General features: G+C 44.9%; 1 protein-coding gene across 1 annotated transcript in view; it reads right to left on the reverse strand.

Moving 5' to 3' along the window:
* The window catches only part of myom3 (myomesin 3), a 103,878-nt gene that overhangs the window by 77,937 nt on the left and 13,441 nt on the right, over positions 1–12,500 (reverse strand). Inside the window, exon 3 of the mRNA XM_063199219.1 lies at positions 10,255–10,356. Coding sequence (XP_063055289.1) covers positions 10,255–10,356 — 102 coding nt within the window. The remainder of the gene's footprint in view (positions 1–10,254; positions 10,357–12,500) is intronic.

A 12,500-nucleotide genomic window follows, 5' to 3' on the forward strand; every position in this document is an offset into this window, starting at 1 on the left:
AGAGAGAGAGAGAGAGAGAGAGAGAGAGAGAGAGAGAGAGAGAGAGAGAAAGAGATGGGTCGTCTTTGATCCTCTACTCCCTGATGGAGAAAGATTGGTCCGCTGTCCCGGAGAACAACTGAGGATGAGACAGGCAGAGGGGCAGAGACAGACATAGAGAGCAAGGGAGAGAGAGAGAGAAAAAGAAAGAAAAAGAGATAAAGGTGAAGACAGGGATGAAGAGTTAGAAAGAGAATGAGGGAGAGAGAGAGAGAATGCCAAAAAGAAAAAAAAGACACAAAAACAACCTGAGGGAGAAAAAAAATCTCAAGAACACACACAGACAACAACACATATACAGTACATAGTTTGCCACTGCTCCTAGGGGATTCAGCTGGGCCCATGATGTCCTCCAAGGACATCCTGATACAGAACAGACACACTCACTCTCCTGCACACATGCACGCTTGAATGCACGCACGCACACACACACAAACACACCCACACACACACAAAGAGTTCTGAGCACCACACAGTGGTCACGAGGCCAGTTTCTGGAAGAGCTTATTTTATGAACTCAAAATGCCCAGTAGAGCTATAGATTCAAAACGATCTTCAAACTAAACTTGCTTCTTTTCTTCTGTCTTGGTCTTGAAAGGTGGACGGGCCAGCAGGCTTTTCACATTCCATCACCCTGTAGTGATACGCGGTTTCTTCAAAGTAGACCCTAGTTCCCCCAAAAAAGACTGTGTTCATTTTTAGCCACCGTTTCTAGTGGTTCACCTCTGTGCCCCTTTTGTCTGACCTCCTGTCTCTCCTCTTTCATCAGTTCTCTCCTCTTCAGGCTGCTGTGGTCAAAATCATTCGGGCTCTCTTTCACACCTACTGCACCCTCAACTCCGCTCAACTCTTGTGCCTACATACCATAACACCACACGATAAAAATGCTGCCAATTCAACACTTAGAGACTCAGATTTGACACCCATAAAGTTGACACTACTCTCGGAGTGCGAAATTCACACTGTAGAATTTGCTGTGCACATTGAACCTATAATACCCCTGAGGGCATGCAGGCAGCACTCCTGATTAAACCATGACGCTACGCTACATGAAGCCAAGGACACTGGACTGCAGTCAGATGTTGCATTGCGCTACATGGCGCTAAGCTAGATCACTCGATTGCAGTCAGCCATCCTAATTAAAATGTAGCATGGCACTCCACTGGGCCAGCCCGCTTGATTGCAGTTATCGTCCCCCTGGCCTCTGATTAGCCCCCTTGCAGTACAAACAAGCCCTCCTCACCTCACACGTTTGACTTGGCTTCTAGACAGATCACACAGAATAAAAATGCTTCTTTTCCTTTTCCAGCTAATCAAAAACTGAAGTGTCTGAGTGTCATGTTCAAGTCTTCAGACTTCAAAAGTGGGAGTTCTTTAAATGTTTTTAAAAGCAGAAGTGTGTCAAGTCATATGTTTTAATTGCCGCATCTCCCCAGCTCACTCATCAGCTAATTGTTAAAAGCTTTCTAGAGCTTGCAGATAAAAGTAATGAGATTAGTTAGCATAGGCCTCTTGAGATGATGTAAAACTCCATGGAGTCCGGCTTTCTTTTACCCGAGTCTACTGTATAGGTTGCTATGTCCATCTGGTCAGTCGGAAACTGGTTTTCTTCAAGGCGAGTTTGCATGCAACTAAGGCTTGCTGACCTTGTTACCCTCTACACAACATTAGCATACAATCAATCTAACAGCTCTATAAGCAGACAGAAAGTTTGATGTTTTGGACTTGGACTTGGCATGCTGTACATTAACAATTAAATGAGCATGTGTAACAGATGTCAAACTATCAGAGTTTGGCAGTAGAATGTTAGTAATCCTTCTTCCCAAAGGCCTAATAAAATATTTGTCAAGTATTTTTCAGTGTTAAAAAGATTTTAAGAAGACCTCTTAGGTTAATTTGGTCCTAATCACAGCTAATTGTCCTCCTCCTTATAAGCCTGTCCTTGCCACTCTCTGATGCAGACAGTTTTTATTGGTGTACCCACATGAAGGCCATGTGCTAAAGAAAATTAAAAGTAAGTCTCTCCAGCTGCAACTGGTTCATCTCAAAAGAATCAGTTTGGTCGTAAACATCACAGCACTACCTGCCATACAGGAAGAGCTCTGCAAGCTCACACCAAGTTTGACTTATTTGCCTTCGCATATACACTAATGAAAATGTTAGTATCCTTAAGGTATGGCACACACAAACATCATGCTCTACAAGCAGACACCTAATGCCTGAAAACTCTGAACATTTTCTGTTCATCCTTACTTATAAGTAAGCAGTCAATGGTTTATCTAAAAAGTTCTGCATGCATAGCATCTCTCCCATGGCCAGACAGGTAATAGATTAAACTGACGATCCTGTCAGGATGAAAAAAAGACAAATATTTCAAAACATTCCTCGCTGTCTTCTTTCTGAGAAGTCATCAGTTTGTAAGATGCCATTTCAGGTCTGTGCACTCCTTTGGTTTTGTGATCTGATTTTGTACCCACCAAGGACATGGACCTTAATATCCTTGCTCTGAAAACCTTCCTGCTCATGAGACCTGAATGTCTGCCTGCTAGTGTATTTCTTCCTTATCGTCAGTGCGGCACTTCTATGACACTGACAGTCGGAGCCTCTGACAGCTTTGGCTGGGCCCAGTTCAAAGTCATTTGAAAGGGCCCCACACTCAATACATACAATGTAATGAGTACCTTCTCTTCCTGGGTCTGAGACAACTTACCCGTTTGTCCCACCCTGTCAGTGTCATCCTGGCAGTGCCGCAGCTTACGCTCGAGCCATCAGATTTCTGTAAGCTGCCTACCCATCAGCCATCACTACCGTCTCGCTACGGGAAGGAAGTGTGCAAATGCAGGCAGCGCCCGTATCATCCTGATTAAATCCTGAGGTTATTAGCCAGCCTGACATTCACAAAGCACAGTCCTGATCTCACTGTCAGTTTCTCACCCCCTCTCTCTTTCTCTCTCCCTTTCTCTCTCTCTCTCTCTCTCTCTCTCTCTCTCTCTCTCTCTCACACGCACGCACGCACGCACGCACGCACGCACACGCACACGCACACGCACACACACACACACACACACAGGTAAGTATTCAGACATACATATACTCAAAGACAGCCGGAAAAATATGGACTGAGAGAGAGAGAGAGAGAGAGAGCGAGAGAGAGAGAGAGAGAGAGAGAGAGAGAGAGAGAGAGAGAGAGAGAGAGAGAGAGAATGGACGGAGAGTGAAAGTGAAAGAGTGAAAAGGACATAGACAAACATATGCCAGAGCGGCAGGGGACTAAAGCTGCCGGCTTGTGAAAGGAAGATGACCTTGATGTGGCGCTGTCTCAGACGGGGATTATGAGTTGTGTCGCCCGTGGCGAGAGGAGAGACTGGCAGCCGGGGACCGACCACCAGGTAATCACATTTCCCAGGAGGGGCAGGAACAGCCAAGCGGGTACTCAGGAAAAAAAACTGTAGTGTTAAATCAACGATTAGAGAGTTGATTTAACGCCATATTGGATTGTAGTTGGTCCAAGAGTACTCTCTAAAAGTTAAATTAACACAGAGTGAGTGTCTGGCAGGCATGACCTAATGGGCACAGACCCAGGAGACGCAAGGACAACGATGGCGGGTACAGAGGGTATAAAAGCTCAGAGGGTATACAACCGAGCGGGTATTTCAGTGCCAAGCAGACATGAAAGCCGAAAGCCCAACAGGGAAACTCCAACTCCCATTGTCATTGTGACACAGCACTCCACAGCACATAGGGGAACACTGCACACAACGAAATTGCATTCATGCCTCACCCAATGGTGCCCAAAAGGGAGCAGTGCAGCGGCACGGTACCACTCTCAGGGTACCTCAGCCATGGAGGAGGATGGGGAAGAGCACTAGTTAATTACTCCCCCCACCAACCAGGTGGGTGGGGAGATGAATCGGCAGCCTTTGGCTACAAGTCTGATGCCCTAACAGCTTACCCATAACTCATGACCATGACCCAATGGGCGTGGCATACAAAGGCCAAGGAGGGGCAAGGACAGCATAGTGGCTACTCAATCCCTGGCCCAAAAGGGAGGGATGAAGACCACAGAGCGGGTACTAAGTGGGTACTCAGTGTCTGGCAAAGAAGGGCAAGGACATCAGACTTGGTACTCAGTGGCAGCAGACATGAGGCACAGCAGAGAAAGAACAAGGAGGGGCAAGGATAAGGACAACATGGTTACTCTGTGCCTGGAACAGAGGGCAAAAATGTATGGGTACTCAACATCTGAGTTAGCCTGATAAACCAGCCTAAATGTGAGACCGGAGTAATTTAGTCTGGCCCCGATGAACGATGCCTCCGACGATTGTTGATGAGAACAACCTGTTGTTTTTTCAAACTGTGCCGGCACTCTGACCAATCGGCGATCTTTGCTGTGGATTTGCTTTCACAGCGGTGTTGCGAGCTTCGTTGTCACTCCCTCAAAACCCCGCCCGCTTTGATTCAAAACAAATCTCTGCGTTGTAATTGGTTTTGCCAGACTTAGGGCACAGTGTTCAAAACATTATCAGATCCAAGGCCAGACCCACTCGCAGCTGAAAAATGACGGTGCTGGTTTACCAGGCTACATCTGAGTATGCCCAGGAGGACAATAGAATGATTACTCAGTACTAAGTAAAGGGCAATTCAACGCGCTTCTGTTTTGTCATCTGGTGCATCGACGGCAGACATTGGGGCAGCACAGATGCAATTATTTTCTTCTTTTACTCAAGTGCACAACATATGGACTATGGTTACTCAGGACCCTGCAGACAAGACCCGCTGGGCACAGCATAATAGCATAGCCCAGGAGGAGTAAGCACAACGAGGGCCACAAAACCGGTAGGCCTACTCAGTGGTCAGACTGGCACAGAGGGTTCAGTGGCACAGAGGCACACAATATGCATGCCCAGGAGCAGTATAAAGTAGAAGTACTCTTACAACATTAGTACTCATTTCAACACTAGTAGTATGATATTAGAAAGTCGAATCCATGTAATATCACACCAAGATACAGTTGCACACGGTCTGGAAATGCCCATGAAGGCTGAAGACGACGGATGTGGTACAGCACTTCTTGCCTGATACTGCTCAGCAGAGTTAGGTATATAAAGTACAAGTAGAAATATTGTTACAAATGTAATTACAAATTATCATAAGGTTACATAGCTGCAACTATGTAATAAAACACCACGGTGTTCTAAATACATCCGTAACAATACTTCTACTTCTACTTCTACTTTATACAACTCTGCTGCTGAGTCAGTGTAAACAACAGTACTGGTGCTCGGTGCCAAGCAGACAACAGTCAGTGAGAGCAGCAGCAGGCAAACTGTACATCAAGTAAGCAATGCCCAAGAGGAACAAGGACAAAGACTATAGGGATACTCCACAAACAGTACAGAATGCCTGATAACAATAGATAAACAGTGCCTGGCAGAGAGAACACAGTGAGCACAGCAGCATGTGTACTTGCGTATGTAGGAGGAACCCCACAGTGGAGATGCATAGAGTAGTAAGCACCTGGAACAGAAGCCCCTGGGAACAGCACAGCAGCATGGGCATACTTCACGACTGGCAAAGCCATGCCGAGGATGGATGGAGGACAGAGAAGTAGCATGGGTGCAATACTATGCAACTAGAGCAGAAGTCCCAGTGGGTAGAACAGCATGGACACTCATCAGCCTGGCAGAGAATACCCTGTACCTGTGGGAAGACTAGCATGCTGGGTAGGCGTGCTGCCTCAGCAGACTGGCAGAGGATGCCCACTGGGCATAGGTGTGCCATGGCATACAAACACACACAGTTGTGGAGAGAAACATTGTTTATATGACTTCAGCGCCTTGCTTTTATATACTACTACTGTGTATTAGGGCTGAGCGGTATACCATTTAAAAAAACCTGATAACGGTTTTCACCTACACAAGGTTCACTTTTTGATGAGAGGTTTTTTTTTTTTTTTTTTAATTGTTTTAAAGTGATTAAAATATAAATGGAGATGAATCAAAATTCAGCATTTTATCTAATTTTTAAATTCAATTTCAGACTTTTCTTCAGAAACATTGAGATGTGGGGGAAAATCACCAATTATAAAAAAAAAACGAGCAGAGAATCGTGGTATTCCTTTTTATCAAGAAAACCGTGATATGTATTTTTTCCAGAACCGCCCAGCCCTAAATACTATATACCTTACCTTTATATACTACACACATGCCCGCACGTAGGCACGCACACACATAAATTTGTACCCTTTCCTGATACATTATATTGCCAGTAGGGCCTTTACTCTGTATCTGCCTGCTGATCACAATGATAATGTCACTTCTTCAAAACAGGTTCACGCCATCAAAATGAAGCACAGTTTTCAAAACCTTAACATATTTCAAAGGAACATCTGACAATTGGGTGTATTAATTGGCGAAAAAAAAGTATCAAGGCTGAGAATTACTCTTAGGTCTCAATACCTTGAGAGGTATTCATGAAGTATGAGTGTCAGTTGGTGTGCTTATGGTTATGGATTTTTTATAATTGCAAATGCTGTATACCAGACGGCCATAGGCTGCTATTGTACCGTATGTTTTATTGATATCCAACCCCGACCAGCATGGTACAATATAACAGTGCTCAGATTTGATCACTCTTCACAAACTATATTTGCATTTGTCCAGGCACTATGGAAAGCAAGAGAGGAATGCGTAAATTGTGTAATTTGGGTTGTATCGGCCGGGGCACGTTTTTCTGTGATAAAAATCAGTGATGAGAGTTGTAATGCTTTCCAGCCTGTGTGCTATATATTGCATTACATTCCAGGAATGATAAACAGGGAATCATTTTCTGGAAGTAAAACTTGACATCACTCAAAAGAAGCAGTTAGGACATGTCTTTAAGATTTTCACCACCTCCAGAAAAAACATGATGTATTCTGCAACCGGGAGAAGTCGACCTGTTATATTTTGCAAAAGCTGCTGTAGACATAGGTTTTTTCCTTTTTTTCATTGGCGGTGTTCATGACTTCTTGTATCTGCCAGTTTCTGTTGCCCGAGCCTGTACTTTGTGTTTCTTTTTTTCCGCATGTGTGCAACAGAGCGTTGCAAGGCTTGCTTTCAAATCGCTCTCTACCTTTCTGCCTCTGCCTTTCACCGCCTCTGCACAAACCTTGACTTTTTCATTTCTCACATCACTCTCTTTATATATTTATATATTAAATATTTGTTATAGGCCTATATAACATTTTCCTTCTCACTGGTGGAATGTTTTGTCAATGTGTGTGTGTGTGTGTGTGTGTGTGTGTGTGTGTGTGTGTGTGTGTGTGTGTGTGTGTGCGTGTGTGTGTGTGTGTGTGTGTGTGTGGTGTGTGTGTGTGTGTGTGTGTGTGTGTGTGTGTGTGTGTGTGTGTGTGTGTGTGTGTGTGTGTGTGTGTGTGCGTGCCTGACTGTCTGTGTGTGCGTGCCTGTGTGTGTGTGTGTGTGTGTGTGTGTGTGTGTGTGTGTGTGTGTGTGTGTGTGTGTGTGTGTGTGTGTGTGTGTGTGTGTGTGTGTGTGTGTGTGTGTGTGTGTGTGTGTGTGTGTGTTTTAACATGCATGCACACTCAGCAACTCAACTCAGCATATTAAGTGTTTGTTTGGTGAACCAAGTTAATGCTCTATGCAAATGACCTGCTGGCGGCTTCAAAGGTGTGGATTTGGGGCAGAGCCCTCCGGGGTAAACCGACCCGTATAATGACACCTGAGATGCCAAGTCCTGAACATGCGGGGCTGAATACTCAGGTGCAGATGAGGATGAGCTCCTCAAACAATGCCACCTTAAAGTCACATAGGCCTACTAGTTGTATTTAGGTATGTAGGGCCTATCATCTGGTTTGTTGAGCAGTCTTATGTTCGTATGTCGTTTGTCGAGGTTTGTTGAGTAGGCCCATGCAGGTAAGTAGGTTCAAGTCCTGAATATGTGGGATTCAATACAGTAGGTTCAAGTCCTGAATATGTGGGGTTGAATACAGAGATGCATGTGATCTTCCTAAGCTAGGACAGCGCGACCACATCTAGTGAGGTATATTTTCATATAGTTACTTATATAATTCCCAGATGGGATTTTCCATAGATGGGTGGCGTTCCACCTTTTCTTTCACCTGTTTCTCTCTGCTGTGTCATGGGTTGAGTTCAATGTGAGTGCCTGAAGTGGCGCGTCAGCAAAGATGACGGACCGATTGTCTTTGATGAAGTGCCTCATTCGAAAACGTGGGTTGTGGGGGTATCCACATGGTATCTTGAAGATAAGGGCGAAACATACCAGCTGATGAGAGCCAGGTTAAGTGATCACCTGCCTGCATAGCAAATTTACCGTTCTATCTAACTTGTGAACCCTAATTTCACAGGCACTGCATCATTATCATCATCATCATCATCATCATGGATTAGCACACAAAACTGAAACAAGTAAACACATAAATCATCCGATCACATAAGCTTTCTTTAAATGTTAAATGGCTTCACTGGAGCCGTGTTTTCGAAGGAGAGCGCATAATTGTGTCCCTGGAAGACTAAGGAGTGTAACTTCAGGCTTTGTGGAGTCCATTTTCACACATGAGCACGTTCTTGCTATTTTTCAGAGCGAGGTTTCTCCAAAAAAAGGGTTTGATGCAAAAAGTTGAAAAAGGCAAAAAAGAAACTTTTAAGGACATTTCCTTTCACCTGCGCAGGCCTCGAAAATGTCGATACGATATGATACTTGTCTGAAAGTATCTACACTTTGCAAGAAACTGGAATTAGATAGTGTCCAAAGAAAAGAAGCAAGGCAAGTTAAATGCACAAAGAGCCAAACAATAACAAAGAATGTTCCATCTGGGTCCCCATGAGAATTGAGAAACAGAACCGAAGAAGAAGAAGATAATGGAAAAGAGAAAGCAAGAGATACAGGATAAGGGGGGGAGAGGGAGAGAGAGAGAGAGAGAGAGAGGGAGAGAGAGAGAGAGAGAGAGAGAGGGAGAGAGAGAGAGAGAGAGAGAGGGAGAGAGAGAGAGAGAGAGAGAGAGAGTCTAAAGATGGGTACAAGAGAGGAGAATATCAATAGTAGGGCAGATAGGCAGTGGGAAATGATCTTACTACAGGAACAGACAGGAGGCAGACAGCTAGTGCTGCATGTAGAGAGGAGAGGGGTCTCAGTGTGCATTAGTCAGGTGAATACAGGCTGGTATCAGGCGGAGGAATTGAGGCTGATACTGTCCAGTATCGCCCAGCTGGAGAGGCTGATATTGCCCAGTAGTGCCTGTCTTGGACCCAGGCAGCCGCTAATCTCTACCAGCCACCATCTCCTCATTCCCATCCCTTCTTCTAATCCCTTCTTCCCCACCTCCATGTCCCTCTGCTCCTTGCCACTTCTACTCTCTCTCTCTCTCTCTCTCTCTCTCTCTCTCTCTCTCTCTCTCTCTCTCTCTCTCTCTCTCTCTCTCTCTCTCTCTCTCTCTCTCTCTCTCCTCTTCTCCTCCATAATCCATCGTTCCCTGAAACACACAGCTCCCCCAAACTCCCTCCATCTGCGTGTTTTATCTCTTCTCCATCGTCCTCCTCCTCTCTAGAAGGTACGGGGCGCTTAAGTCATTCAGCTGGCAGGCAGACACTTGCGCATCATTCTCCCCACAACCCTTTTTCACTCTCTCCATTGCTTTCTCTCTTCCCTTCTTCAACTGCCCCTAAGTGTGTTGTACGCCTACCTCACCTGTCCTCCTTCCACCGCTCTCATCAGGTATATTATGCTTGTCCCCCATCTCCCAGGTAGGTGGGTCATTCCATGTCAATTCACATGATTCTCGCATGAATCTCCCAGGGTGACGACGATATTCTTGACATCTCACAGACATGTAGTGTACCTTTAGATGCCAATTGAAAGAATCTCAAGTTGGCATGCTATGTCGGATGGTTGTGGGCATGACGCCCTCGAAAGTTTGATGTAGACATCTCTACAAATAGCATACCTTGGTTATTTGTGGAGCCTTGAAAACAAGATAAGTGATGTGTGATGAAGTTTGTTATTAGCCAGTTCATAAAGTGCATTCACTACTTTATTGCATAAGGTGGTGGTGGTGGTGGTGGTGGTGTGTGTGTGTGTGTGTGTGTGTGTGTGTGTGTGTGTGTGTGTGTGTGTGTGTGTGTGTGTGTGTGTGTGTGTGTGTGTGTGTGTGTGTGTGTGTGTGTGTGTGTGTGTGTGTGTGTGTGTGTGCTACTGTACCAGGTGCGGTGGCGGGGGAACTTGGGTGCAAGCAGCTCCTTGACTGACATCACATCACCTGGGATGATGGGATAGTATTCACTATAGGACGCCTCCTCATCACTGGAATACACACACGCACGCACACACACACACACACACACACACACACACACACACACACACACACACACACACACACACACACACACACACACACACACACACACACACACACACACACACACACACACACACACACACACACACACACACACACACACACACACACACACACACACACACGAGAGAAAAGACAAAGACAGCAGCAAAAATGTCAGTGAATTCAACAGAAGTAGACATTACAACATACAGTAAAGCAGTGGGTCTTTTGAAGCAACACAAGGGCATTTCAACAAAAGCATTTCAGTTTCCGTTTCAAGCCAACACAAAGTCATTTCAGAGATGAGACAAACATATGTGTAGCTCATTCAAGTCAAGTCAAGTCAAGTCAAGTTTATTGTCAATTTCTTTACATGCACTGGTCATACAAAGAATTTGAAATTGCGTTTCTTGCTCTCCCATGCAGACATAGACTAATCTAGGTAAGGACATAGACAGTATAGACATAGACAGTACTCATACATGGACATAGACAGTATGGACGTAGACATTGCTCATACAGACATTTAAAGTGCAAGACTGGACAACAGAAGACTTGTAGAGAACATACATTAAGAGGAGGTATTTGTTGTTCTTTTTCCTAAAAGTCCTTTATAGCGTTCTGACATAGTAATAGTAGCATTTGAAGAAATAAATAATTAAAAAAGGTTTTTATTTAAATACACCAGCAGCAGTATGTGTGTGTGTGTGTTTGTATGTGTTTTGTGTGCGTGTGTGTGTGTGTGTGTGTGTGTGTGTGTGTGTGTGTGTGTGTGTGTGTGTGTGTGTGTGTGTGTGTGTGTGTGTGTGTGTTTAGTGCAGGTAGAAAGTGCGTGCGTGCGTCTGTGTGTGTGTACCTGTGTATGTGTGTGTGTGTGTGTGTGTGTGTGTGTGTGTGAGTATGAGTTGTGTGTCAGTGTGTGTATGTTTGGGTTTAGTGCAGAAAGTGCAGTGTGCTTGTGTGTGTGTGTGTGTGTGTGTGTGTGTGTGTGGTGTGTGTGTGTGTGTGTGTGTGTGTGTGTGTGTGTGTGTGTGTGTGTGTGTGTGTGTGTGTGTGTGTGTGTGTGTGTGTGTGTGTGTGCGTGCGTGCGCGCATGTGTGTGTGTGTGCCGTTTGTGTGTGTTCATAAACATCCCTCCCTTTATGTTCCTCAGTCTCCTTTGAGTATAGTTCTGTCCTCTATGTCCAGATGGTCTGTAATGAAACACAAATGAAGAGCAGCTGTTCCTGCTGTGACCAGCAGGGGGGCGCTATAGTCAGGACTGGGATGGGACCAAAAAAGGTCTGGGCATTTGAATGGCCTCCTCTAAATCTCTAGGGGCCTCATTTATAAAACTTTGCGGAAGGAATGCGCCAAAAGATGGCGCACGCACGAAACTCAGGATGTGCGTGCGCAAGAAAATATCCAGATTTATAAAGCATGGCGCACGCACGTTCCACGTCGATTTCCCTTTATAAATCCCAACTGACTCTGAAGTTGCAGCAAATGTGCGCACCTGTGGACACACCCATAATTATCTATGAATATTCAGTGAAACGCCCAAAATGAATATTTATATCTGTGGACGGCGTGCGGAAAGCAGACGAGATAGCCTATTTACCACATGTGGAGCAAACAGTTTTATTAGATAGGCCTAGAGAACGTTGGGCAAAGTGGAGCGGTTAAGTTTGGGAAGTCGTAGGCTACAAAAATAAAACCTTGCAGCATGTGGATGGTTATGTTGACAAAAATCACGCTATACCAGAAGTAAAAAATAAATAAAATAAGGATGGTATGGACATGAACCTGTCAAGTCATGGACATGTAGGCTAGTATTAATTGAGTTGTGAACAAAGGGAAAAATAGCTGCGTCAAGGAAACATCTCACATGGCATGTCCCCATGTGAAATTCACCGGTAGAAAATCTATTAGCTGTCTCATCGCACCTCATATGCACCGGGTTTAAACTTTTTTCAACAATTGCCGTTGGTCACTGCGCGCAGCTGTCTGCTTTCAGTTCAAAGCGACGCCCCAACTGTCGATCGACATATCCACAGACAGCATGACATAGGCCTATGTGCATTTTCTAGTCTGTATTTATTAAATGTGTGTATTATAAACGTAC

The sequence above is a fragment of the Engraulis encrasicolus genome, chromosome 5 (assembly GCF_034702125.1).
Source record: "Engraulis encrasicolus isolate BLACKSEA-1 chromosome 5, IST_EnEncr_1.0, whole genome shotgun sequence".
NCBI classification, from domain to species: domain Eukaryota; kingdom Metazoa; phylum Chordata; class Actinopteri; order Clupeiformes; family Engraulidae; genus Engraulis; species Engraulis encrasicolus.